This window comes from Callorhinus ursinus, unplaced genomic scaffold (assembly GCF_003265705.2).
Source record: "Callorhinus ursinus isolate GAN/ISIS: 27379988/994484 unplaced genomic scaffold, GSC_fseal_2.0 scaffold10, whole genome shotgun sequence".
Lineage (NCBI taxonomy): Eukaryota > Metazoa > Chordata > Mammalia > Carnivora > Otariidae > Callorhinus > Callorhinus ursinus.
This window is the reverse complement of record NW_027397072.1, coordinates 31,156,774-31,181,507: the sequence shown is the minus strand read 5'-3', so window position 1 is coordinate 31,181,507 and position 24,734 is coordinate 31,156,774. Positions and strand designations below refer to the sequence as shown.

The 24,734-nt window shown below is 47.8% G+C and overlaps 1 protein-coding gene across 3 annotated transcripts; it reads left to right on the top strand.

Moving 5' to 3' along the window:
• Positions 1-24,234, top strand: CDC42EP3 (CDC42 effector protein 3). 3 transcript variants are annotated; one of them, XR_012379694.1, is made up of 3 exons: positions 1-863; positions 1,238-1,529; positions 5,634-5,782. XR_012379694.1 is itself a non-coding variant. In XM_073897300.1 (2 exons), exon 2 carries the CDS (start codon positions 22,450-22,452, stop codon positions 23,212-23,214), a length of 765 nt encoding a protein of 254 aa, XP_073753401.1. In that variant the 5' UTR covers positions 738-863; positions 22,209-22,449; the 3' UTR covers positions 23,215-24,234. The 3 variants fall into 3 exon arrangements, 2 of the variants coding, with proteins under 2 accessions (XP_073753401.1, XP_025723860.1); XM_073897300.1 differs by lacking the exons at positions 1,238-1,529; positions 5,634-5,782 and adding an exon at positions 22,209-24,234 and having other exon boundaries at positions 738-863; XM_025868075.2 differs by lacking the exons at positions 1-863; positions 5,634-5,782 and adding an exon at positions 22,209-24,234 and having other exon boundaries at positions 1,254-1,529.
• Positions 24,235-24,734: the final 500 nt, after the last annotated feature.

Here is a 24,734-nt window from a genome sequence, read left to right as displayed (position 1 = left end):
CTTAACGTCAGCCGTGGCTTACAACCCGGCTTATTGTGCATCCTCTAAGGTTTCAGACTCGGGGGCCGTCGCGATGAGGACCTGAAACTGACGGCGCTCGGAAAGTCAAGGTCCTCTGCAGGGTATCTGCTTTGTGCCAGGATTTCCGTCCAACCCGAGAGTCCCAGGGTCCGGGCCAGGCCCGGAGCGCCAGACTCCCCCCGACTGGGTTCCAGCCGCCTCCCCGGGCCGACCCTGCGGCCTGGGACCTCGCAGCCGGAAAACGCCGCCCTTTCCTGTCGCCTACTCATTAACCCAGGAGGAGGACTCGAGAAGGAAGAGACTGAGACGGATTAAGAAAATTAATTAACCAGGTCCAAGCTGGGCCTTCGGGCGGAGGGGCGGGGCGTGCCGCGGCGGTCGCCGGAATGACCGGCGGGCGCAGGTGCCTCCAAGGGCGGAATTTTAGGCTCCCAGACCGGCAGCTGCGCCACTTGCGACTCGTCGCGCGTCGGGGACAGACGCCACCCGCCGGCCCCAGCTTCAGGCAAGTCTCTGTAGGGACCCCGCGGGAGAGGAAACACCTCCCCCTGGGCTGGAAAAACCTGCAGCGTCGGCTGTTCGCGCGCCCACTCGCTCAGCCCCCAGCCCCAGGCGTCTCCAGTGCGCCAAATCCACTCTCCGGGTTTTGGCAGCAGCTCCAAAGGGAGCGAGCTGGAAACTGACAAAACACGACCTTTCCCCCCGAGCTGGGGCCGCGAGTAGCCGGGGGACCCGGGGCCGGGCAGGGTCGGCGCGGTGAGGTGGCCCCGCTTCCTCGAGAGTCACCCGCCCAAGGCGCCCGAGCCTCGCCGGCCTAGGTCGGCTTGTGGAGACCAGGAGAGGTGGGCGCGATTTTTCGTGCAGGTGTCCAGGGTGCGGGTGGAGTCCCTTTGTCCTCGGGCACCCAGGCGCTAGCACCCCGGTGTCCCTCTTTGAACCGAGCGTCTCCCGCAACCTCTGTGTGCCGAGAGAGCTGAACGCTAACTGCTCGGAGCGAAGCCGCATCCCTAAGGGTGGCGCCAGGGCGGTAACAATGGGTGCCCATTGTACTCCGGGGGCCCGCAGGCGCTGTAGCGGCTGACCCCCGCCCGCTCTGCGGGGCCGGGGCGCAGGTACCGCGGCGGGGTGGGTCTTCGGGGCCGCGCGCGCCCTCGGGCCCGCCCCGGCCCGCCCCCTGCGCCGCCGGCCCCGCCCCGAGCAGCCCCGCCCTTCACAGGTTCAGGCTCTGCGTCCCGTCGCCGCGCGCTCAGTCGGGCTCGCACCTTCCCTGCCGACGGTGGCCGGAGCGGGCTGGGAGCCCAGCGGCGGGGCTGCAGAGCTGGCCGAGCCTGGAGACCCGCGGCCTCGGGCGCCTTCACGCCGACTCGGAGTGGATAGTGCTGTGAGGTGCCGCGCGGGCCGAGCCGGCTGGATCTGCGGGTAACGGGCCGGGACTGCGTGTGCCCTCGGGAGGCGTCCGTGCGGGGCGTCCCGCCCTCGGGCAGCGGCTGGGAGCGTCGGGGTGGCTGGTGAGTTGCTGCCTGCCCAGGGCTCCTTCCTCTTTGCCTGTGAGTCTCTCCGATCCGCGGTCGTGGCCGCTTCCGGCGTGCGCCGGGTACTAGGCTTAGAAACGCTCAGGGAGCGGGGATACCGAGAGCATCGCCTTCCCAGCTGGTGTCCAAAGGACCAAAGGGGACCATAAAGCAAACCGGGAGGGGTTCGGGTGGCATGACCGGGACGCAGAGCTCCACCATTTGTGCCCACCACTTTTCAGGGTGGGGCTGCACGGCTACGCTGCACCCTCTGAGCTATTGACAGCCATTCTGGGCGCGTATTGCATTTTTCCATCTGAGAACAAACCTCACATGGCTACCGCTCCCCTCCCGTCGTGGGTTGGCACCAGGACCGCACCTGGGTGCGCCGTGCACATCTGCCGTGGCAGTGTCCACCGAGTGCCCTCTCCTCTCTTGACAGGGGGCATTGTGGCAGGAGCTCCAACCTGCAGATCTGGCAGTTTATAATTTTTTTTTTTTTTTTTGGACGGTGGTTTCTGAACAGCTGAAGCGTTTTCAAGATTTTTTTTCTTCTTAAAACTGCCTTGACACAGACAAGTATCAGACACGTGAGGACGAATGGATCTGGCCAGTCATTTTTTTGTTATGAATTATTGTACTCCATCCCCCTCTCGACTTCGGGAGGCATGTGTTTCATCTTATAAATAGAAAGTAGCATATTTTTTGGCAGGACCTCCTTTATACTGTACAGTCTAGGAGAGGTCAGTTTAAAAATAAATATGCACTTGAATGTTGAATTACCGAGAGCCAGGCTGTGGCTGGGACAAGCTGCGTGGACAGCAGCATCAAAGCCCGGAGCGCAGCTGTGTTGAAAAGAGTAAAAGCCCCAGAGTGCAGCCCAGGCTGACAGTCAAGTAATTACATTTTGTTTAAAAAAAAAAAAAAAAGTGAGTGAATTAAAATGAGGGCGGGAATAGGAATGTCAGGAGGGTATTGCAACATGAATCTTTCCAGCCCTGGTGTATTTGGGGGAGTCACTGCTTATGCGTCTGGGAAGGGGGAGGGAATGGATGAATGTGTTAGGGAGACAAAGATTTCCTCCCCACCCCCAACTTTTAGGCCTCACAATATTCAAGAGTTTCTTCGGGTGCTGCCTTTTAGAAAGAACAAGAAATTAGGAGTGCAGCAGATGTCCGTATTTGAATAGCAAAGCCAGTCTTGGAGACTTCCCTTCACATCACGGGGAGACAAAAGGCTCCACATGAAGCTGTGATCATGCCGCAGGGGTATCTCGAAGGCGATTTAAAAGACTCCTATAATGTTCTAACTTAGAAAGGATCTTGAATCTAACAACCAAGAAACTGCAGCTTCTCTTTTTTTCTGGACAGTTCTAGAGGTCTTCTCTTCGATACCACCTGTAATTTGTATGTATTGATTGGCAGTTAAGAGTCAGCTAGACCCTATGTGTATGACACAAACCCTTTTCAGAATAGATTTAAATGCTTAGGAGGTAAGTTGGGGCAGTTATGACATGTTCAGCATTGGCACATGTGGAATCAGGGATCACGCATATTTGTATAGTCCAGGAATGGTGGAAAGTTCTTCATTAAGTCCCCCAAAGAATGTCGATTTCCCAATGGGCCTCACTCACTGAACACAACCCTTGAGTACCAGCTTCTGGGCTCGCAGATAAGAACTTCACAGAAATTTGGAAGTGTTTCTGGATCCATGGCAGTTTCTGTTTTCCAGTGGTATCATCTGCAAGAGATTTACATTATGAATTCCATGATTGGAACATGGTGTTGTGGCTATGGCAGCAGCTACAGACATGAAATCAGATGAGCTCCCCCTTCCCTCCAAATCTGAGTGGGGAAATTCTGTTTTCTATCTGAACGTAACACGTAAAGACAGCTAAAAGAATGAGTGTTGCACCTCTTTTTTTTTTTTTTTTTGCTTTTCATTGTAAATGTAAATGTGCAAGAAGAGTAAATACAAAGCCCTAAAAATTATCACAGACGTGCTCACATTGAGCTGGTTTGTCTATCTGCTGTCCAGCTTTCCCTTTAGTGTGGTGTTTTATGTCCAACATGCTCACAAAAGCTGCCCTTTTTTGCTTCTAGAATTCATGGTATTCAACAGCAGTGGGGATAAAGTTGCTTTAACCTGTATCACCCCAAAATTTTTACCAGGCCATAAATTTTTCCCAAGCTCTCTGCCCAGTAGCCATTACATTTATCCAGTGGGTAAAGTACAATTCATAACCTGAAGAGACCCTCCAAAAAGACTGCTCTGATGTTTTCTTTGTAACTATTAAAATTCTTATTTTTGGTCTAATTTCATTTTGGCCTGGCCTAATTCTTTCTAACCAGAAATCCTGTGGACCCGATTATTCACTGATTGAATAAGAACTTCAGTCTATTTTTAAATGCAGTATGTTTGCCAGAGAATAAGGGTAGTCATTTGAAACTAGTAAATTCAGCCAGGTACAAAATCTCCTTTACCAAGGACTGAAGCCCAAGAATTCCGCTAATGCATCACGCTGTTCAGGACTTTGGATGATAAATGTACTTCCTACATGGAGCCTGTCCTGAATGCCAAGCAATCTTCTCAGCCCTTTACCTCGATTTAACTCACTTATTTCTCGCAATCATGCTGTGAAGGAAAAACTGTTACTATCCCCATTTTACAGATGTGGAAGCTGAGAACAGACCTGTTCTATACTTGCCCAAAATTACACTAAAAGGAACAAATCTAAATATGCATATGGAATTTAATTGGCACGCAGGAGTGGCTAATCCTGAATGAATGTCAGCACCTCTTTAGGGTAGGGAGATGGGAAAAAAACCGTAAGGTTAAGAAGCCTCTCTGGAGTCAGGCTGCCCTGGGCTCATAGCCTAACTCTGGCACTTAATACCTGTGTGACTTTGAGCAAATTACTTAGCCTGCATACCTCAGCTTAGCAGTTATAAAATAGGGATAATAATATGAACTCAGAATGAAATGAGTTAAAAAAAAAAAAAAAGTAATGCACTCAGAACAGTGCCCAGTCCTGAGTAAGCACAAGAAAAGGTTGATGCTTTCATTGTTGCTTTTATTTTTTTTCCTAGGTCCTTAATACTGGCTCTCTTGTTTAATATCCATAACTACTCTTTGAGGTAGATAGTATTGTTCTTATTTTCCGGATGAGAACACAGCCTCAGAAAGGTTTAGTAACTTGGCCAAGGTCACACAGCTGAGTAACAGAATCAGGTTTGAATTCAGGTCTAGTTGACCTTGTACTAAATACCACACCCCCACCCCTGGGGGAGGGAGGCTATTAAATCTGACTCTGGTGAGGGTTTTTGGCTTCTGGCAGAGAACTCATTTCATAGTACTCTATATTCAAAGGAAGATGGCAGTAACTGCCAGCCTTGGGGAATACCACGTGAGTGATTTCATTTTTGAAGATAGTTTAGTCTCAGAGGTATGGCAACTGTCTTCTGCAGTGGATCCAGCATCAAACTGCTAGAGTTAACCTGAGCGTTTAGTTTATACCAGCAATGAAGAGATGTGCTACGTGAAAATGTAGGACTTGGAAAAGAAGAGGGGGGGACCAAAAAAAAAGCCCGAAACATCCAGGAACGAGCTCAGGATGAAGTGGAGCTTAGGGTGGACCGCATCCTTGTGTTGAAGTTCTGAGAAGCCAGGGGTTACAGTGTCCCATAACCAGTCTGGATGGTCACCTCCTTCAGGCCAGTGCCCACACCCACAGTGTCTGGCCCTTCAATTCCCTGGCATCCAGTGGACATTTAATACGTGTTTCTTAATGACGCTGCTTCAGGACCAGGAGCCACCAGTAAGCTGGGCAGGAAGGTTCTGTCCTTGGCGGAAGTTGGGCCTCATTAACAGTTCCAAGTTCTACATATGCCCCGGGCCCTGCCAGATAAGTGTCTGGTGTGACAGATAGAGGGAGGGGGCCTGGGAAACCTACCAGAGGTGCCCTGGATAACCCACGGGGGGCTGGCCTGGCCTCCGTGCCTTGGATTTGTGGGATTGTGATTAGCTGGGGGAGGCTGCTCAGACCTGAGGAGGGGTTCTAGAAAGAATGGCTCGAAATAACTCAGGTTGCCTCAAAACCAGGAGCAGTAGTCTTCCAGCTGTCGGCCTCCGTTTGGAATCTGCCCCTCTCCTGCCCTACCCTTCTAAAGGTTACAAAGGAAACAGCACCCCACAAACCAGGATAAATAATATAAGTAGCCAAATAGTTTTACAGCAGTGGTTGGGTATGTTTCTTTCCTTTAAAAAAAAAAAAATGCCTTCCTTGGCCTTGATACATTTCTTCAGTGCCAGGTTCACCAGTATCTCATGATGATGAGCTGAGTTCGCCAGTACCTCTGGTGGAAAAGCCATTTTTAAAGTGAGACCACAGTTTTATAATATGAATCATGATATTGATATTTTATTAAAAGTTCTCTTGTTTCTGAAGAGCCAAGCAAACTAATGAATTTGGAAGCTGGTGAGTTCCAAATTAGTATTTGTTGACTCCTTGTTGCTCGCCCAAGCCATGGATTAATAGAATCCTCGAGTCTCAAATGTGAAATTAAAAGAGCCTGATTTTCAGTGATTTGGGTTTTGTTTGCATGTTTGAAAAAGTCATTACTTACTTTCTAGCCTTCGGTTCTTTGTTAAACCGTGTTGCAGTGATAACACGTCTGCAGTTAGCTAGGACAGCACCACCTCACTGGGATGCTGAGCTCCGAATAGCATCAGGCAGGGACTCTTTGGGAAACTAGCTTGCTTAAGGTCCCTTTCTGCAGGACTTGTCAGAACGTTTAATAGGTCACTGTGTTCAGTGAATCGCCACAGGGAGACAGTGTCCAGGGTCTCAAATCATTAGCCCACAGGGCCGCTGACAGAGCTAGTCTGGCAGGAAACACACGCTGGGAGCCAGTGAGCCAGAGGCAGAAGCCACACACTGCAGTCTGCCCTGCGGAGCTAAAGGAACCCAAGGACTTTATAGAGGACCAGCCACAAGGACACACCAGAAGGTGTGAGCACACCTGTCATTCTGCTTTTTGATCAAATTAATGCAAGACTGATGGAAACAATCACAGAGGTACCGGACGTGAGGCAACAGGGTCTGGTCTTAGCTCTGATCCAGGTGTAACGGACCTCAGGGTCTTTTTCTCATCTCTTCAGTGAGGTGTTTGGTGCTAGATCACCTCTAGCTATAGAGTCCAATGAGCCCGGAGCAGTGACACGTATCAGCATAGCTCTCTTACTAATAATAATGGAAAACCCGGATCTGCAGCGAGGCCGCCTGAGCCCGCGTGCAAGGCAGAGAACTTCAAAGCTAGGCCTCTGTTTAGACAGCTTACACACTTGGGAATCTGTCATGTTCTGGTGACAACTCGAAGGTCATATTTGTGGACACATCACTGCCAGTGATAAATCACCATGTGTTTAGCTGAAAAAGACCTGTTCAAATTCATAATCATTTAGGCTACACACATTTTTTAAACAAGGCATTTTTGGTTTAATGTGGCTTTGCCATTCCAGAATGTATTTGATTTCTTTCCCTTTTTATTTATTTTTTTAAGTTTTTTTTTACCTTTTTTTTTTTCCCCAAGGGTCAGTTCAGACATAACATTGATTTTAACACAGCAGGAGATGAGGCTCGACTGGCCCTCTGTGTCACAAGGCAAACGCTGGCCCTTCTGTGGGTAGGCTCTGCCCCCTCATCTGTGAAGCCGTGGAAGGGGAGGGATGGGGGCACAGAGGAAGCAGATAGACACTTTCCAGGCTCTTTTCTGGCTCTAGACTGCTGTCATTCTATGACTTTCTCCCCCTTGTATCTGAGGCATTCCACAGTGTCTTATACTTTGTATTGTAACACTTACTGCATTTATTTATTTATTTATTTTTAAAAGATTTTATTTATTTGACAGAGAGACACAGCGAGAGAGGGAGCACAAGCAGGGGGAGTGAGAGACTGAGAAGCAGGCTCTCCACTGAGCAGGGAGCCCGATGCGGGGCTCGATCCAAGGACCCTGGGATCATTGACCTGAGCCCAAGGCAGATGCCTAACGACTGAGCCACCCAGGCGCCCCACACTTACTGCATTTAAATGATCATTTATTGACCCTTGTGGCTACCTAGCTAGACTGCTGGCTCCTTGGAAGTAGGGACTGAACCTAGTTTATATCCGCTTTCATCTTTTTTTTTTTTTTTTTTTTACAACAGAACCTAATGGAAAAACAGACAATCTAGCCCTAGCCTGTGACGTGATTCTGCCTCTGGCACGGTCTTCTCAGTGTTGTCGGGCCAGAAGTCACGTTCACTTAGCAGCTTACTCAAATATCGCCCTAGTAACGTTACTCTTTCCCAGGCGACAGAATCCGCACGTTCAAAGGGAGGCATCTCTGGTCCTTTGGTTCTGGTGGTAAGGATCACGCAAGGTGCTCCGAGGAACAAGCCAGCCCCAGAACTTAATTCTCGGTTAGGTAGCTGTTGGTTTATGTGAGTGACTAGCCAGGGGCTGGATGAAGGCAGGTGACCTCTCACTGAGTCCATCAGCTGAAGCCACATGGCCCACCGTGTGTCTATCACAGCACCAAACTGCCAAGTGTTTTTCCTGCCCTCAGATGGCTTCAGAGTGAAACGTCTTCCACGATAATGTTGATTTTTTTTTTTGGCTTCATGTAAGTTTAATATAAGTTTCTGTTGATGAGTGTGTTTTGTTCTGTCCAGCTGTGGGCTCCCCTGTGGTACAGGTGGGGTGGAGAGCTGCCGACATGCCCCCGGGACGTTGTGAGGGAGAAACCGTGACTTCTTCCCAATTCCAGTTTTTTCTTAGAAAGGAATTATGCTTGGAACCAGAACATGTTGGGGGTTTTCACACAATTTAAAACAATCAGTTCATGCACGTGGCCAGATCCCAAGGTGCAAAAGAAATAAAGTTGAAGAAAGATCCCAACAGTGAACTTCTGGCCTGTCTTGTTCCTTATGCAGCTCTGGCTTCTTGGAATAATTAGTAATAGTAAACTCTCTTCCCACTGATTTGTCAGCTCATTGCGTAACAGAACTTTGTCAAGCACTTGACATGTGTTGTCTCCTCCTAAGAAGACATTGTTAGTATCCCCACTCTGCGGATGAGCAAACTGAGGCTCCCAGAGAAAATTACTGGCATTGCTTTGTACCCTTGATTTGGTACCAGGAAGGATGGGAAAAGATGATGAACATTTTATAAGCTGGTAGCCAGTATTTTGATTCTAAGGGTACTTAGATAAGGATTTTAAGGAAACTTAACTTCATTAAAAAATACTCTATTTTTTTCCTTAAAAGTCCCCGGAAACTAGATGTTTCTGCAGACGTAGAATCATAGACCCTAACATTTCACAGATGGAAGGGTCCTTATTTCGGCCCTCCTCTCTCATTGTGACAAAATAACACTAAGGCCCTAAGAGTTGAGTGACAGAAAACGAGTCCTCCCCCTTGGCCCCGTTCTCTTTCAAGCTTTTTTTTTTTTTTTTTTTTTTTAGCCAAAGCAAAGAAAGACAATCTTAATGTAAACCCAGTCTATTAACAGATTTTAGAATTTTTTTAGTGAAAGAGGAGGAAGGAACGGGTAGGGAAGTTGGCCTTACTTTTCTTAGTCTCCCTTCTCTCCACCAGTGGCCCAGGGGTGCCTGCCTTTAGCTCCGAGCGTTCCAGGGAACGCGGTATGAAGAACCACCGTCATAAAGTACTTTGTAATACTAAGGATAGATAAATCTTCCACACAAATCTATGATTATATCCTCTCTGCGTGTCTGGAGCTTGCATGCACTTGCCAGGGCCTGCTCCTTTAAGTTAGCATGGCCTAGAGGAGATCTCCCCTGACTTCCCCAGGCAGGAATGCTTGTCTCTGCCTCCCCTCTGGGATCCTGACTTGGGAACTCAGACGAAGCGGGGAAAGCCTCTCCCTTTCTTCAAGCTGATTAACTCTCAAGTTGTTTTAGACTTCTTCCTCAAAGACAGCCCCACCTGGCCTCGCCATGAACTTTCATCACATGCCTAGTTCTGTCCTTGGGACCATACAGATTCCCTCCCACTTGACAGCTTATCAGATATTTAAAGAAAATAACTGGAAGCTCTTACATTTTTCTTTATCTGACCAGTAGCAGTTGATAGTAATTTGCCCAACTCCAAGAAGTCCCATTTGTTCTTAAGGCTGAGAGGTTCGGACATGGAGAGGAAGGATGCTTGTACATTCAAAGGGGAAGTTAGCCCCTTGTCAGAGTAAGGAATTATCCTCTGAGCAAGCTGGAGGTGGGAATTCCTTCCAGTTGTGGAGATTGTTCACAGGGTGGACATAAACCATTTTATCGATGACTGCTACAGACAACATTTAAGGAGAAAATGAAAGTTGTTATTTTATTAAGAGAATGCCTCCCCTCCTTCATATTGAATCTAGTAGTGTTCTGGTTTTTCATTTGGTGTAAAGATGATGCTTGGTGTCTGCACAGCACTCAGCTTTTATAAGCCCCTTTAAGAGAAGCAGGTTTGGGGTAATAATCTCCATTTAGGCAGAAGGCAGCTGGCACCCACGTGCATCTGGAGTTCTACAAGGAGCTTGCAAGCCAAGCTCCAAGTTTTAGCCCAGGTGTCTTCTCCGCTAAGGCCTAGAACCACGGCTCAGTCTCCTGTTGTTGTGTTTGCCAGTATGTTCGTTCATTCGGTAGGTGTTTTTCTCAAGTACCTGCTCTGTGCTAGTCCCACGTTGCTATTCAAAGCAACCCTTTTCTGGAGAATGTCCATTAGAGTTTCTTGAGGTTTCTTTGTACGTCTTGGGCCAAATAATCCAAATTTCCCCTTAACCTGTTTCCTTTTGAGAGGAAAGGTCAGGAGGGCAAGCTCATTGTTTCTCCAGGGCCTCATTCTTTAAAAGACTGACTTAAATATAACTAGCGAGTCTGCATTCAGGGGCATGTATTGTCAATTTATTCTTGAGTCTTGCCTGTCTCTCTGAGACGCTATTTGCACGTTGCAGTCAAGGATAGAAGCCCTTTCCCTTTCAAATAGCACGATGACAAATATTCTCTGCCTTAATGCCAAAGATCTGTAAGAGCCTAGAGAATTACTGGGACTTGCATTGGTAGGCTGTAAGACTCTTACTCTGCATGGTAGAGAAAGGTTAAAATGTCTTACAGACGGAAAAAGGAAAGAAAGCCTTTGCCACAAGAGGCCACAGCTCCGTTGTTAAATGATTTTATTTTATTTTTTTCCTGTAGGAGTCCTAGAAAGACTCCATCTTGCATTTTCAACAGGACGGGCAGGGAAGAAAGTCAAGGCAGTCTCTTTCAAACTTTCTCATTTGTTCATTCAACAAACTTGTCCAGTGCCAACTATGAATTAAATCTAGTTGTCTCTCCCCAGAAGAAGGCAGCCTAGTGGGAGACCCAGTAATGATTGCAGCAAGTGTCATAGCTGGTGGGTTTGAGGTATAAACAAGGTACCGTAGCAGCTCTGTGTAAGAGGCCCTGGGGGAGCCGGCCAGAAACATTAGCTGCGGGGGTGGGCAGGACCCTGACTGCTAAAGTGGGCCTCACACGAGTTGTTTTATGTCCAGGCTGTAAAGGTGGGCCAGCCACTGAAGCCCAAGAGTGACAGGGTCACTTGGGCATTGTAGCTGGCTCACGCAAGGAGACAAGGTTGGAGGCAGGGAGACCCATGGGGTGGCAAATGCCCTTATGCAGGAGAGCCATCTTGAGGCCTAGAAAAGGCTGAGGCCTTGGGGTTGACGAGGGGAGACAGCACTGGGCCTTGATGTGGAGAATGAGGCAGGGGAAGAAGTTGGGGATGACAGCTGGGTTTGGGATTTGGGTGACTTCCTACCGTTTACCAAGAGGAAAGTACAGGAGGCTTGTGCTAGGGAGGCGGGAGGGAAGACGGCACAAGTTGAATAGGCAGTGCCCGGCGGGGAGCCAGGTGGAGTCTAAAAAGACCAGGGGAGAAAAGTCCAATGCTGTCTGTGAAGGAGCAGTGTTTTCTTTGTGTTTGTTTTATAATTTCCAATCCACTGTGTGCTGATACTGTGTGCACCACGAGTGCCTTGGGCCCACACCCAGCTCCCAAACTGGTCAGTAGCCTATCCAGGGAGAAAAATCCACCAGTCCTGTCCTTGATGGTTACAGCAATGTCAGAAGAGTTTCTAGTAGCTCACTTTTGATTTCTTTCCTCATCTTGTCATCGACTGGCCGTGGTCTGCAGAGCTACCTTGAGTAGTTAACTCGAGACTAAAATTACGTGTGGGCTAAAGACACACTGATTTGGAAGTTATCACTAGAGGGGATAGTTGAAGCCCCGGGCAGGGTTGTGATTGTAGGGGGACTGTTAAGGGTTGGGGGATGGACAACAACCATCCAACCCTGTGGAAATGCCGTATCTAAGGCGGGGGCTCAAGACTTTTTCTGTAAAGAATCAGTTCATATTTCAGACCTAAAGGGCCACGTAGCCCGTCCATAACTACCCAACTCGGACCTTGTCTTGTAAAAGCATCTCTAACAGGGTTTCCCAACCCCAGCACTACTGAGAACTGGAGCCAGATAATTCTTTGTTTGGGGGGGGGGGTTGTCCTGTGCACTGTAGAATGTTGAGCATCTCCCCTGGCCCCACCCACTAAATGCCAGTAGCACCACCACTCCCAGTCGTGAGAATCAAAAATATCTCTGGACATTGCCAAATGTCGCCTGGGTGGGGGCTATAGACAACCTATAAATGAATGGGCATACTTGTGTTCTAATAAAACTTTATTTACACAAACAGGCCAAGGTCTGGGTTTGGCCCACTGACTATAATTTGCAGACTCAGGGCCTAAGGGATGGACAGAGGGAAAACTAAAAGGGTTTATTCAATAATATTTGAGGGCCTCGGGTGTTCGTTGCCCAGAAGGAGGCTCTGTTGGGAATCCATCATAAAGAGGAGATTTTTATCAATAGTAGCTCTTACTCATAACACCTTTGCCTACCTCATTCTTATTGAGCTTAGCACCTACCTGGAGATACCGGACATAAAATCACAAAACCAGAAAAAAAAAAAAAATAATAGGCTCGCTAGGAGTCCTCAGAAAGCCTTCGCCGGTACAGTACTGAGCCTGGATTACGTGAGGTGAGTAAGAGAATTTTCTCTGGGAAGGAAGTGACTAAAGCGGATCTTGGGGGATGTTATGAGTAGGGTTGATGGTAAGAAAGTGGGAGGACATTCCACATAAGGAACACAGGGTTCTTAGTTTCAGAAAGTTGCGGGGGAAGTGAAGTGTCCCCAGTGAGGGAAGGGAGCCATTGTCCCCTGTGAAAGCCGTGTGGTGGTTGTGCGAGGCCCGGTGCACGTGCTTCCTCTGGGAAAAGAATTAACGGGGCTGAATGCTGTTTTCTAGAACAGGATGTTTGTTTTTCTCCTCGAGCCTCAGGGGGCTTTCATTATTGCAAAATTTTAATCTTTTGGCTTTTCTTTTACATCAAGTCAAATTCCTTTTGAGATTCTTTTTGACAAAATTCTTTTGGCTGGTGTCTAGGACCATTTTATTCATTCTTGGTTCCTGACAAGGTGCAGTTACTATCTCTGCCTCTCACTGATGTTGAGATCATAGTGTATCATTTCTTCTTTGTCCTGTCAGACCTCGAGGCAGGTAACCTGCAGTGGCCATTCCATTCTAAACTCACTTGCATGCGAGTTGTCACATTAGCCAACCAGCAACAGTTAAGAGCACGGACTGGAGTCCAGCGGTGGCTGAAATCTCAGCTCTTCCATGGCTTTGGCTGATTTACCTGAGATACGGGCATAATCTAAGATTGCTTCCTAAGAGGTGTGTTCCAATACCCACCTGGCCCATAGCAAACACTCACATGTTAGCCATTCATATTCACAAGTGTAAATTCCTTAGAGAAACAGGCATTTCAAATTTGCCACTTCCTTGAGGAGCCCCTATAGACTTGGACTGGGGGATGGCACTTGGGAGCAAACCAACTCATCCCTCATGATGGAAGGGGTAGCAGGGGTTATGGATTTAAAAACTTCTTGACTTGATGTTCACTGCATGCTTTGTGTAGCGGGAGGCAAAAAGAGAAGATCCAGTTTGTGTCCATAGACGAGCTCTCAACCTGGTCTGAGGGGACGTTCATTCATTTATTGAACAAACATTTGTGTACGGATATTTCTATACAAATAACACAGGGGAGCCTGCCTTGAAAGTGGGGGGAGGATGGAATGGCCACTGCTGGCTTCCAAATATCCCAGTGCTGGTATGAGGTGGAGAAGCCATATTTCAGCCCATCCACTGAGAATGAATGATTATCAAGGGCTGGAGTAGGTTGGGAGAATAACGTGGAAAATCCCATTATATGTCCTTTCACCCTATTAGAGAAATAGAGTAATCAAGGGGCCTAAACTTGGGGGCCAAATTCTCTTTCCATATTGATAATGTCGTTGCAGCTTCGCAGATGAGGTGGGATCCATTAGTTATGGAAGCACGTGAGCAGTTCACAGTAATGGCGTCATTTGATTCACATCTGCCAAACTGCCCTGGTCCTCCCAGCCCTGAGACCGTGCCCCGTACGAAACTAGTTGTGACAAGTGAGCCAGGCATTTTGAGAGAACCTGTTCTCCTCCTGCCTTACTACAACACCCAAGGATCAATGTCCATATTGAGTCCTCCCCAATAACCGATTTTAATAGGAAGGGTGTGTAATGGCCTGTCTTCAGAAGTGCAGACTTTCGAGGTGGAGGTGCCGTCTTCCAGTTTTGCTTCTAAAAAATCTTTCAACTAGTACAATTAGATACCATAAATGTGAGGCGTATACATGAATTAGCAGTGAGTCTCCCATATGGTATTTTGTGGGTTTCTATAAAGCAGGTCGTAAAAGAAAAATAAATACAAGCTGTTGCTGAATCATAAACGAGAAGTCCGTTTATAAATAAGTGAAGGTGAGATGTATCAGACTTTCTGAGTGGGTCCATAAAATAGAGTTTGCTCAGTCTGGCTGTAAGTTCATTTGCATGAAAGCTGAGCCGCTGGGGGTGGAGCTCGGGGAGTTTCACTGTCTTTTGCGAGTAGCTGTGTCATCCTCAGCTTGGGTGATATGGGATGGGATAAGAATCTAAAAATAGAAATGGCATCTTCTTATCTTCTCCTGGGTGGAGTAAATAGACTAAAAATATGAAAAGCATCCCTTCAGGATGCTGTTTATTGGGTGTTCCTCTGGTTACATTTTTTTTTTCTGTCTTATATTTTGATTGAAGATCAATGTGAAGCTTCTAACACTGATTTTTTTTTTCCATGACTTTCAAATTTTTTGATTCAGAGAAGCCTTCCTACAGAGGTGTGCAGAAGGACTGGCATGGGTGCCCACACTGTGGTAATGTTTCAGTGTTTCTGATCCAGGAGGTTGGCTTGTCATCCCTATATTAGTAAAAACACGGCCATCTTCAAATGGACAGTCTTCTAGGTAAAGTCTGTGAGCGTTTTGACAGGCAAATGTGACAGGAGGCCATGAGGAAGTTGGCAGTGATAGTATCCTGAGAATGAGCAGGCACCTGCCACGCACCACCGAGGAGGCCTGGGATCAGGGCTGCTCCCTGTGATGTCCCCAGACCTTGATCACACATCCCACAGCCACCCACTCCATCTTTGAGAAACCTGGCTTCAAATGAGAAGCCAAAATCTAGGTCCTTGTATCTTCTGCCCAATAATCCTAGGGCCTCAGAGAACAAGTTAATCCCTTTTCTATTACAGTTGAATGAATCCTTCAGATTCCTAAAGATTTGTTTTCCCCTCCGTCTGAGTTTCCTTTCAGCTGCTCCCCTCCTTCAGCTTCTCACATGTCACGACCAAGTTCTTTGTCTCCCTGTTGGACTCCTTAGAACATATAGGAACATGTTTCAGGTATTCTTTATCCCTTCTAAAGTGTGGAGTCCAGGGGCACGTGGGTGGCTCAGTTTGCTGAGCGTCCAGCTCTTGGTTTCAGCTCAGATCGTGATCTCAGGGTCATGAGATCCAGCCCGTGCTGGGCTCTGCACTTAGCTCAGAGTCTGCTTGGGACCCTCTCTCCCTTTCCCTTTGGGCCTCCCCCCTGCTCTCTCTCACTCTTTTCTCTAAAATAAATAGATAATTTTAAAAATCAATAAAGTGTGGAGTCCAGGGTCAAATACAGTTTTCCGGGCCTTATCACAAGTAGCATCTTCTTGTTGGTGGCAGAGAGAAATACTCTGAAGATGTTTGGGGGTGGAGAGGTTCTTAACTGGGTCATCATCCGTCCCTGGGACTGATGGTTCAGACTTGAAGGAGGACCCGTTTCATATTTCTGCTTGGGGCCCCGGTGGTGTGGCAGTGCTGGGTCTTGATGCCAGGAAGAAGGGAGGCAGAGTGAAGAGTGGTCAGAAGCTAGGATGTCCTTGAAGGATGTGACAACGAAGCAAGCAAGGGGAAGTCCACACACAGTCACTTCCCGAAAGTAGAAGAAAGGAAAAAGCCCGAAGGTCCCTCGGGATGGTTTCCCCACCCCCCACCTGCCCCTGTTTTTATACATGTGTGTTTCAGATTAACTTTGCAACCTATTTCGTAGGCTGCAAGAACTTTTTTACCCTCTCTCTCTCTCCACTAAGAATTACTCTAAAAATAATTAGTGGACCAACCAAACATTCCTTTCTTAAAATAAATGTGATTTTAAAAATCTAAACCTCTTTGTTCTTTTCAGATGAGTTGCCAGTCCAGTCAACTCTTAAGTGATTCAGGAACTGATTTTTTCGTGTGTCACTTCTTAAGGAACCCTGTTTCCCCCCACCTCCTGGCCACTGCCCTGCTTTGGTCTTTTGGGCATCATTCTGTTTACCAAAAGGATGGTAAGGAAATGAATCAAAGGGCCGCTTTGGGGTTTTCTTTCTTTTGTTCATTGAATTGTCCCTGCTGTGATGATTTCTCTTATTAACACTGTCACTTACACTTTATTCAGTCACCAGAAAATGGAATGGCTAGCCTAAGGCCAGAAGGACACTCCAACACTGCCATTCTTATCAAAACCATGACTTTAAACTTCCCTCGAGACCTTTTGTATCCTGGAACCCCTGGATGTCTCATAAATTCCTGTAAGCGGGGGCCTATGCATTTGCAGCTGGACTCCATGCCCCCACATCTGCCAGACGTTCTCTCTCACCTTGAGAGAGGGTGACAAGCCACTGCCCGGGGAGTTGACCCCTTTTGTTGGCAAATCTGTCCTATTCCAGTGCCCAGGCACTGGGACCTTTGTTTTCTAAGGGATCTAATTTACGAGATGAATATTATCTCAAGTGTCATCAAAGGGGGAAAGAAGAGCAAATAGTGATCCAAGAATGCAGAGAGAGGGATTAGCAATCATGGAGAGTTCAGATTTCAGGGTCAAGGGGAGGGTTTTTGAGAAAGGGCTACACATAGGAAGATTTCTTTCTGTTTTCCTCTGTTTCTTTCGTGCCTTCCTGCCTTCTCTCTGACTTTCTGTCTTTGGATTTGAGAAAGACAGTGGGAGTGCAGGAATGAGGGCAATACAAGAAAGCTGGAGAGCCCAGAGAGCCCCCCAAGTGTGGGCGGGCAGCATCCGTACCACGTGGTCACGATGGTTGGTAGAGTCTTGCCTGATAGAAAAAGGCTAACGGTTCTCTTCGTTTGGCCTGTGGAACACCCGGAGGGCCTGCTCACCAGTTCTGGTGGAGTAGTTCACATCTGGCCCGTAAGCCCCTCCTTCCTGTCTCCCACCCCATCCTACAGCAGGCGAGCCCACCTCCTGGGCAGAGGGCAAAGCCGCTCCGGCGACAGCCTGACCCAGGCTGTCCCACTGGGATTCATCCTTGCTCTGCCTACTGCCGCGTCGCTCAGCTGCGGAGCCCAGGTCTCCTTTTCTGAAAACGGTGAGCAGAGACAGGATTTCGTGTTGGGCATTTAGAACCATCCCATCGTAGAGCATTGTCTGTGTCACTAGCGGCCATCTGGACAGGAGCTGTATGCCCAGCCCCAGCGCCTCTTCCATGTGGACCCTTGCTGCGTCCTTAGGCCTCTTGCCTCTTGCCTTTTCTCCTTGCTTTCTGACTAAAAACCGTTCTCTTGTGAGGGCTTTTCCATTCTGCCAAATAACCCTGATGCTCCCTCTTAAGCGTGAATGCCTGGTCCCTGCAGGAAGGGGTGATCATCCCCTGGCCACGCTTCAGTGAGACAAGGGCAGCCCCCTCGTGAGGTCTTACCCACACACAAGCTGCCACCCTAGATTTGGCCTTTTGAACACAACTGCCACAGAATTGTTTGCATTATGATCCAGTAAGTCAGATTCAGTAGGCTTTTCGGGACCTATATTTAAAATTCTCTCCAAGGTGCAGCCTGAGCCCTAAGCAGCACATTTTTTTTTTTTAATAGCTAATTGCTAATTCATTCACATGGTTCAAAAACCCCAAATCATAAAAAGATGTACAGTGAGAAGTTTCTCGCCCGCCCTCCTCTGTTGTATTCCATCCACTCCTCCCTGTGGGCGGCACCATTATTAGTTTCCTGTGAATGCTTCCAGAGAGATTTTACAGAGATGCAAGCCGAGACAAGTGTGTCTATGTACTTCGGCACCTGTTCTTCTTTCAAAGATGGATATCTTTGAGCTCTTTCTATATCAGCACACAAAGAACTGCTTCATCCTTTTTAAGACCTGTATAATACTCATTTGTACTGGATGCACCTTAATTCAATCTAACCAGTCCTCTCCTCTGTCAGTGGACAGTTAGGTTGTTTCCAACTCCAGACTGGTGTAAGTCCCGGGATTGATAATCTTGTACATGTATTATGTAAGTGGATAAATCTCTGTAAGTAGAATTCTGGTGTTGAAGGCATGGGATTTGCAGTTTTGATAGATACTGCCAAACCACCTGCCACCCAGGTGGGATCTCTTGGGGCTCCCACCATGGGGGTCTGCACTTATCAGCCCAGTGTGTTATCACACATTTGTATCTTGAACAGGCTTTGGGATGCACCCCCTTCCTAACTGGGGAGCTGACTGTGAACTCCCAGCAAGTGTGTTTATTCAGTGTCGGGACCTTCTTCTCTGGAGCCTGGCCACTTGGCTTAGAGCCTTATAGCCACGTAGCCTTGGCAAAGGGACCCAAGACTCATGGTCTATACCTCAGTGCGTCATTTGTAAAATGGGGCTTTTAACAGTAGCAGCCTCGTGGGTTCTTGTGCATGAGCTGGTAGGTTGGAACAGTGCCCAGAACACAGAGAGGCTCTCAGTGTTGGTGGTTCCCAGGAGTGTGCGCATACCCTCCCCAGGACCAGCCACTTTGTTTCCGCTGAAGAAACTGTGTGTTAGGTTTCTGTATTAGCGGAGGCAGAGGAGATGTGGAAAGAATAGTCAGGCCAGGAAGGGAAAGGGAGGCATTGATGTCCATCGGCTGATAAGCCTGGGAGCCCAGAATATCCAAAAAGGAGGGGAGGAAGCAGCCAGTGTAAGACATCCTCCTTATTAGATTGTGATCTGTGGGATCAAGCATGGTTGCCCCTGAGCTGGAGAAGGACAGATAAGAGAGAGGGATGGGGTCGGAGTTCCATTTCCCCAGCATTTCATTGCAAAGAGCAACCCATCTGAAGTTGTAAAACTGACATTTTTGTCCCAAATTCTTAAAAAAAAATTTTTTTCCCAGTGTATTTGGGAGCCCATAGAATGGGGACATAGTAGAAATTCAATACAAATTATTGTTTGCAAAGTCCTAGAAGCCTACATCCCTGTCAGGCAGTAAACACTAATATAAACATTTATAGAAAGAAAAACGCCTTTTACAGGATCTTCTCTCTTCTCCCACTCCAGTCTCTGCCTGTAGCCCTTGTGGCCTTCACTCACCAAGCCTTTCCTTACTTTTTGTCGCTTCCTTCCCACCTTTGTGTCCGTGCCGCTGACATAAAACCCAGCTTCGACCAGGCCGAGCCAGCCTCTGGCGAAGGCCTTGCAGTGCCCATGGCAGTGGCCGTGGTCATGGTCAAGGCTGTGGCCAGGCAGGGAGGGAAGGAGGGCTGGGCGTTCCCCCCCCCCCCCGCCCAGCCTTCCAGGCACAAGTGTTTCCTCTCCCTTCTCCCCAGCTCACCCAGTCCTTGTTCAAGTGCAGGGCGATGGTGCGGGATGCCATCAGCAGGGCAGGGAACTGTTTGCTGGCTGCATCTACATGGTATTTTTCTGCATAGTTTGAAGTGCTCTGCCTCGGGTTCTGGCCTTGCATAACCCTGACTCCACCAGCTGACCACGGGCAGCCCTCACTTGCCCCTGGGTTATGGTGGACACACTGAATCTTTCCCCGGCAGCTGTTGTCCTGGCCGTGTGTGCTGAGGACACCACTCCGGTGGGCACCTGTCCCTCGGGCTGCCTCCCACCTTCTTTGGGTTCCCCGGTGGTCCCTGCAGGTTGTCATCCACCATGCTGTGCCCAGAGGCGCAGGAAGGCAAGGCCAGCTACCCCAGGTGGCAGGGGCCCCGGGCTGTTAGACAGTTACCAGGAGGTTCTGATGTTGGGATCCAAGGCTTTGGATTTGTAACATCTGTGACTGCCACCAGACTCAAATTCGAGTGAACATTGAGAGAACATCTGGACCCACCAGACTGGCTTCTTACACACGCATGTCCCCTTCTTTGGTATCAAGCACCTCTTGTTAGTAACACGGTGTTTCCTTGGGATCCTAACCTCAAGTGGGAAGCAGAAGCTTGGGGCACCTTTGTGTGGCTACAGCAGAACACCTCGGGGAGCTTTTGGAGCCAAGATCAGGACTAAATAGAAAAGAAAGATGGCAAGTGTGTGGTCCCAGGTGACGGCTAGGTTAGTGAACTCCAGATACAGTCCGCCTTGCGCACTGCCTGGGCCTCCTCCCCACACACAAAGCCAGGGCATGGTGGGCCTCTCTAGCTCATCGTTCTCCACCTTGTCGAGCCTGGGTACAAGCCAGTTCCCAAACAGAGCTAGTTGGTACCTTGCCAGCAGGTGCCAGGGCACAGTTCTTTCCACCCGCTTCGGGGAAATGGATTTAAAATTCTCACCAAAAGGAAAGAAGTACGCAGCAGACACAGACAGCCTCTGGCTGCTACAAAGCGAATGTGACTGGCTCTCCCTTCAAGCCACCACCCGACTCAGCCCTTGGAGTATTGATTGATATATTTATCTATTTGCTCTGCTGCCGATGGGAGGAGAGCCTGATGAGAGAGGTCTTAGCCGAGGCATTTCAGGAATTCCCGCTATGGGAAAGGTTTTAACTTCCCCATGTCAGCCGGTGTGACTGAAGAGTTAGAGGATTATTTTTAAGAGACGAAGAGTTTCTCCTCTGTAGGATGAGAACCTGGAGCCCCACACCTCCTAGCTTAGCACTTCTGATTGTGTTAAGTAGCACATGTGAGGAGGGTGTGTGAGTTTTCCATGCTGGTAACACATGACCACAAGCTCGGTGGCTTACACCACCCCCTAGAGATTGCCCCACAGTTTCTGTGGTTAGGAGTTCAGGCAGGGCTTCGCTCCAGGGTCTCATCAGGCAGTGAGCCAGCTGTCAGGGCTGCAGTGTCATCAGAGGCTCAACTGGGGGGAAAATCCACTTTCAGTTCCCACAGGTTGTTGGCAGAATTTATCTCCGTCAGCCCTCCCTCAGCACAGCAGCTTACCTTCCCAAGGCCAGTGAAAGGAGTCTTTTCTCAGTCTGCTAAGATGGACTGTTTCATAATACATCCTACCAAGGGGGACGTCCCATCCCCTTTGCCATATTCTGTAGGTTAGAAGCAAGTCCCAGGTTGTGCCCACAAAGGCATTAACACCAGGAGCCCTATCACGGAGGTTTCCTTGGGGTTCCGCCCACCCCAGAGAGAGGATATGTGCTTTACCAGTAAATATTCCAAAAGTATTCCCAAGTGAAGACCCAGCCTGTTATAGATGATCACGCTGTTTTGTTTTTTTTTTTTCTGTGAAAAGAAGCAGTTTTGTTATTTTGCTTCCATCTCAGAAGGACTCAAGTCCTGAAACCCTTGATGGCCCAGTTCTCCGTGCCACAACCTGATTCTAGCTGCAGCTCTTCTATTTACTGACTGTAGGTGATTGAGAAAGGGTGATTAATTTTTTGACCCCCAAATCCCTGTTTTCTCATGTGTAAGAATGCAGTTCGCTGCATAAATAGCCACTGTCACTTAGTAAATATTTCCAGTTCCTTTGCTTATAAGACTATTCACTGTATTGCATTAATTTTATTTAGACACGGGACTCAACAACAAAATACTGTCAGTCTTGCTAGCGTGAACACCAGACAAAAGAGAAAACACATTGTAAAGCAAATCCACTTGTATCTAAGGAGCTGAAATCACTCTGGTCATGTGCTGACAGCCATTCTTATGATAGAGGAAAAATCTAAAATCTTAGACATGTGCAGAAAATTGTGTCCATGACCATGTTTAAAAAGTGCTGATGTCATAGGTATGAGGTTTTTCAATCTCTTTCCTTTTTTTTTTCCTCCCCCTGAAATAAGACTAAGATTAGTGGAGCCTTAGTAAAAGACCCAAAGATTAAAGTTTTTATCCGAAGATTCAAATTTTTATCCTCCTTGATAGAGGGAGAAGACAAAATCAAGCTTGGCTTTTCACAGGCTCTTGTGAAGAAGGCAGGCCCCAGTGAACCCCGAAGGACCAGCAACTATAACCTGCTCTGGTTTCCTTTCCAGGTTTCTCCTCTTCGTGGAAGGGGTTGGATGATGTCCCTGGCTCTCCAGGACGCCCCTCCTTGGCTGTAACTGCAGGAAGGCCTCTTAAACCCCGGCTCATCTCCCAGCCACTTCTGGAAGCTACTTGAGAAAAAAAAAAATGATGTGACAGATCCTATCAGAAAGGATTTTCGGAAACCTAACACCTTCGAAGAAAGTGGCCCTTTTCCCTTTCTCAAAGTAGACATTCTCCAATTCCAAAATGCCAGCCAAGACCCCGATTTACCTAAAAGCTGCCAATAACAAGAAAGGCAAGAAATTTAAACTGAGGGACATTTTGTCCCCCGATATGATTAGCCCTCCCCTCGGAGACTTCCGCCACACCATTCACATCGGCAAAGAAGGCCAGCATGACGTCTTCGGCGACATCTCGTTCTTGCAAGGGAACTACGAGCTGCTCCCAGGAAACCAGGAGAGAGCGCGCCTGGGCCCGTTCCCGGGGCACAGCGAGTTCCTGCGGGCCAACAGTACCTCCGACTCCGTGTTCACGGACACGCCCTCCCCCGTGCTCAAAAACGCCATCTCCCTCCCGACCATCGGAGGGTCGCAGGCGCTCATGTTGCCCTTGCTGTCGCCGGTGACGTTTCATTCCAAACAGGAGTCCTTTGGGCCGGCCAAGCTGCCCCGGCTTAGCTGTGAGCCGGTCGTGGAGGAAAAGGCCCCGGAGAAGAGCAGTCTGCTGGGGAACGGGACGGGCCACCAGGGAGACGTCTCGTGGGGCTCCAGCGGCTCCGCGTCGCAGTCCAGCCAGGGCAGGGACAGCCACTCCTCCAGCCTCTCCGAACAGTACCCCGACTGGCCGGCTGAGGACATGTTTGACCATCCCGCCCCATGCCAGCTTGTCAAGGAGAAGACAAAGTCGGAGGAGTCCCTCTCTGACCTCACAGGTTCCCTCCTCTCCCTACAGCTCGATTTGGGGCCCTCCTTTTTGGATGAGGTGCTGAATGTCATGGATAAAAATAAGTAACGGACACCGCCGACTCTTGGCCTTTGGGGGGAGAAGGTATCAAAAAATAAAAACTAAACTAAACCACAGTCGAAGAGAAGAGCTTCACTGGCTATGTGTGCAGTTTGTGTGATGGGTTTTCTAAGATAATGTTCCTACGAAATATTTTTTGTACCTATTATGCCCTGTTTGCAAAAACAGAAAGGCAAAAAACAAAAACAAAAACAAAAAACGTCCTGGCAGAAAGGAAGTGAGTCATTCAGAACCCATTTTCGGCGGGTATTGCTGATGTTCAGCTCACATTTTTTATTTCCAGAAACGTAAGAACTCTGGCTCGGCCAGGATTGGCACTAGCTACGAAGGGCTGCTCAAGTCACGTTAAAGAACTTGACAATACTCCAGCATTTTCTGAGCAAGAAGTCAAAATTTATTTAACACCTAAGCCTTTTTTTCTAGACTCTTTTCTATATTACGTTATTTGGGCTCATCATAGCAAATTCTTCAGTGTTAAAACTGTTCTCTGTTCTCACATTTGAACAACTCTATGGGTTTGGGGGATTTTCTCATAGCTCTTATATATCCCTATATATTATATCTATATCGCGCAATTTTGACCGTCAGCTACATGTTGGTAAGACACAAGCAAAGTATTACTGTAACTAAGTTATTTTTAAAGTTAAAATATATTTTTATGTGCCTTTGGCTTTTTATTGCAGAGTCTACATTTTATAGATACTACATCAAATGTTGTCATTTGACTTGTCTCCATTGGGGTTCCATTGTAAGCTGCGTATGTATATGTTTGGAAAAGTGTATTCATACTTAGCTTTATTTCTTTTTCTTCATCTGTTAGCATACTTTTCAGAGCACCCAACAATGGATTGTTAAATATAAGGGCACAGGTTACTCATGATGCTTCTGCAGAGACTGTGGGCTACACCATATAATGTTATTTGGAAATATAGGTATTTTAGTACAGTACATAACTTGCATTACATAGGTACTTCATGCGACACAATAAAGAGTAAATGTTAAAATGAAGTTGCTTGTTTATAGTAATAAACAAAAGTGTAAGAGAATAATAATATTTTCCTTAAGTTCAGGGCTAGAAAAATTGCTTCTCTAAAGTGTATGTGAGCCTTTAAAATAAGAGGTGATTTCCATCCACTCTGCAATTTTGAGTTTTGTCCAAAGGTTTGAGATTCCAGAAACAGGACCCTTCAGTGTTAGGAAAAATGAACGTGTGAGATCAGAATTTTTAAGTCAACACTGATGCCAGCCTCTCAAAACTCATTTCTGTGAAGAACCTCACTCTAATACACTCTGTAGCAAACTCTTGTAACCCCAATCCCGTCCCTGTTAGACAGATGTTTCCTGGCTACAGGTGCCATATAAACCAGATGAAGGAGGCTAAAAAGAAGGCAGTAGAAAATACCCACCCCCGCCGCCCACCGCTGCCACAGAGAGATGCCTGAGGACATCAGTTAAGGAAACAGGAAGAGGAAATGTACACAGCAGTTCCTGTCCTGTCAACCACCCTT

What these genes read in the sequence shown, in the direction of transcription:
- CDC42EP3 (XM_073897300.1), top strand. Translation starts at nt 22,450, where the DNA reads ATGCCAGCCAAGACCCCGATTTACCTAAAAGCTGCCAATAACAAGAAA.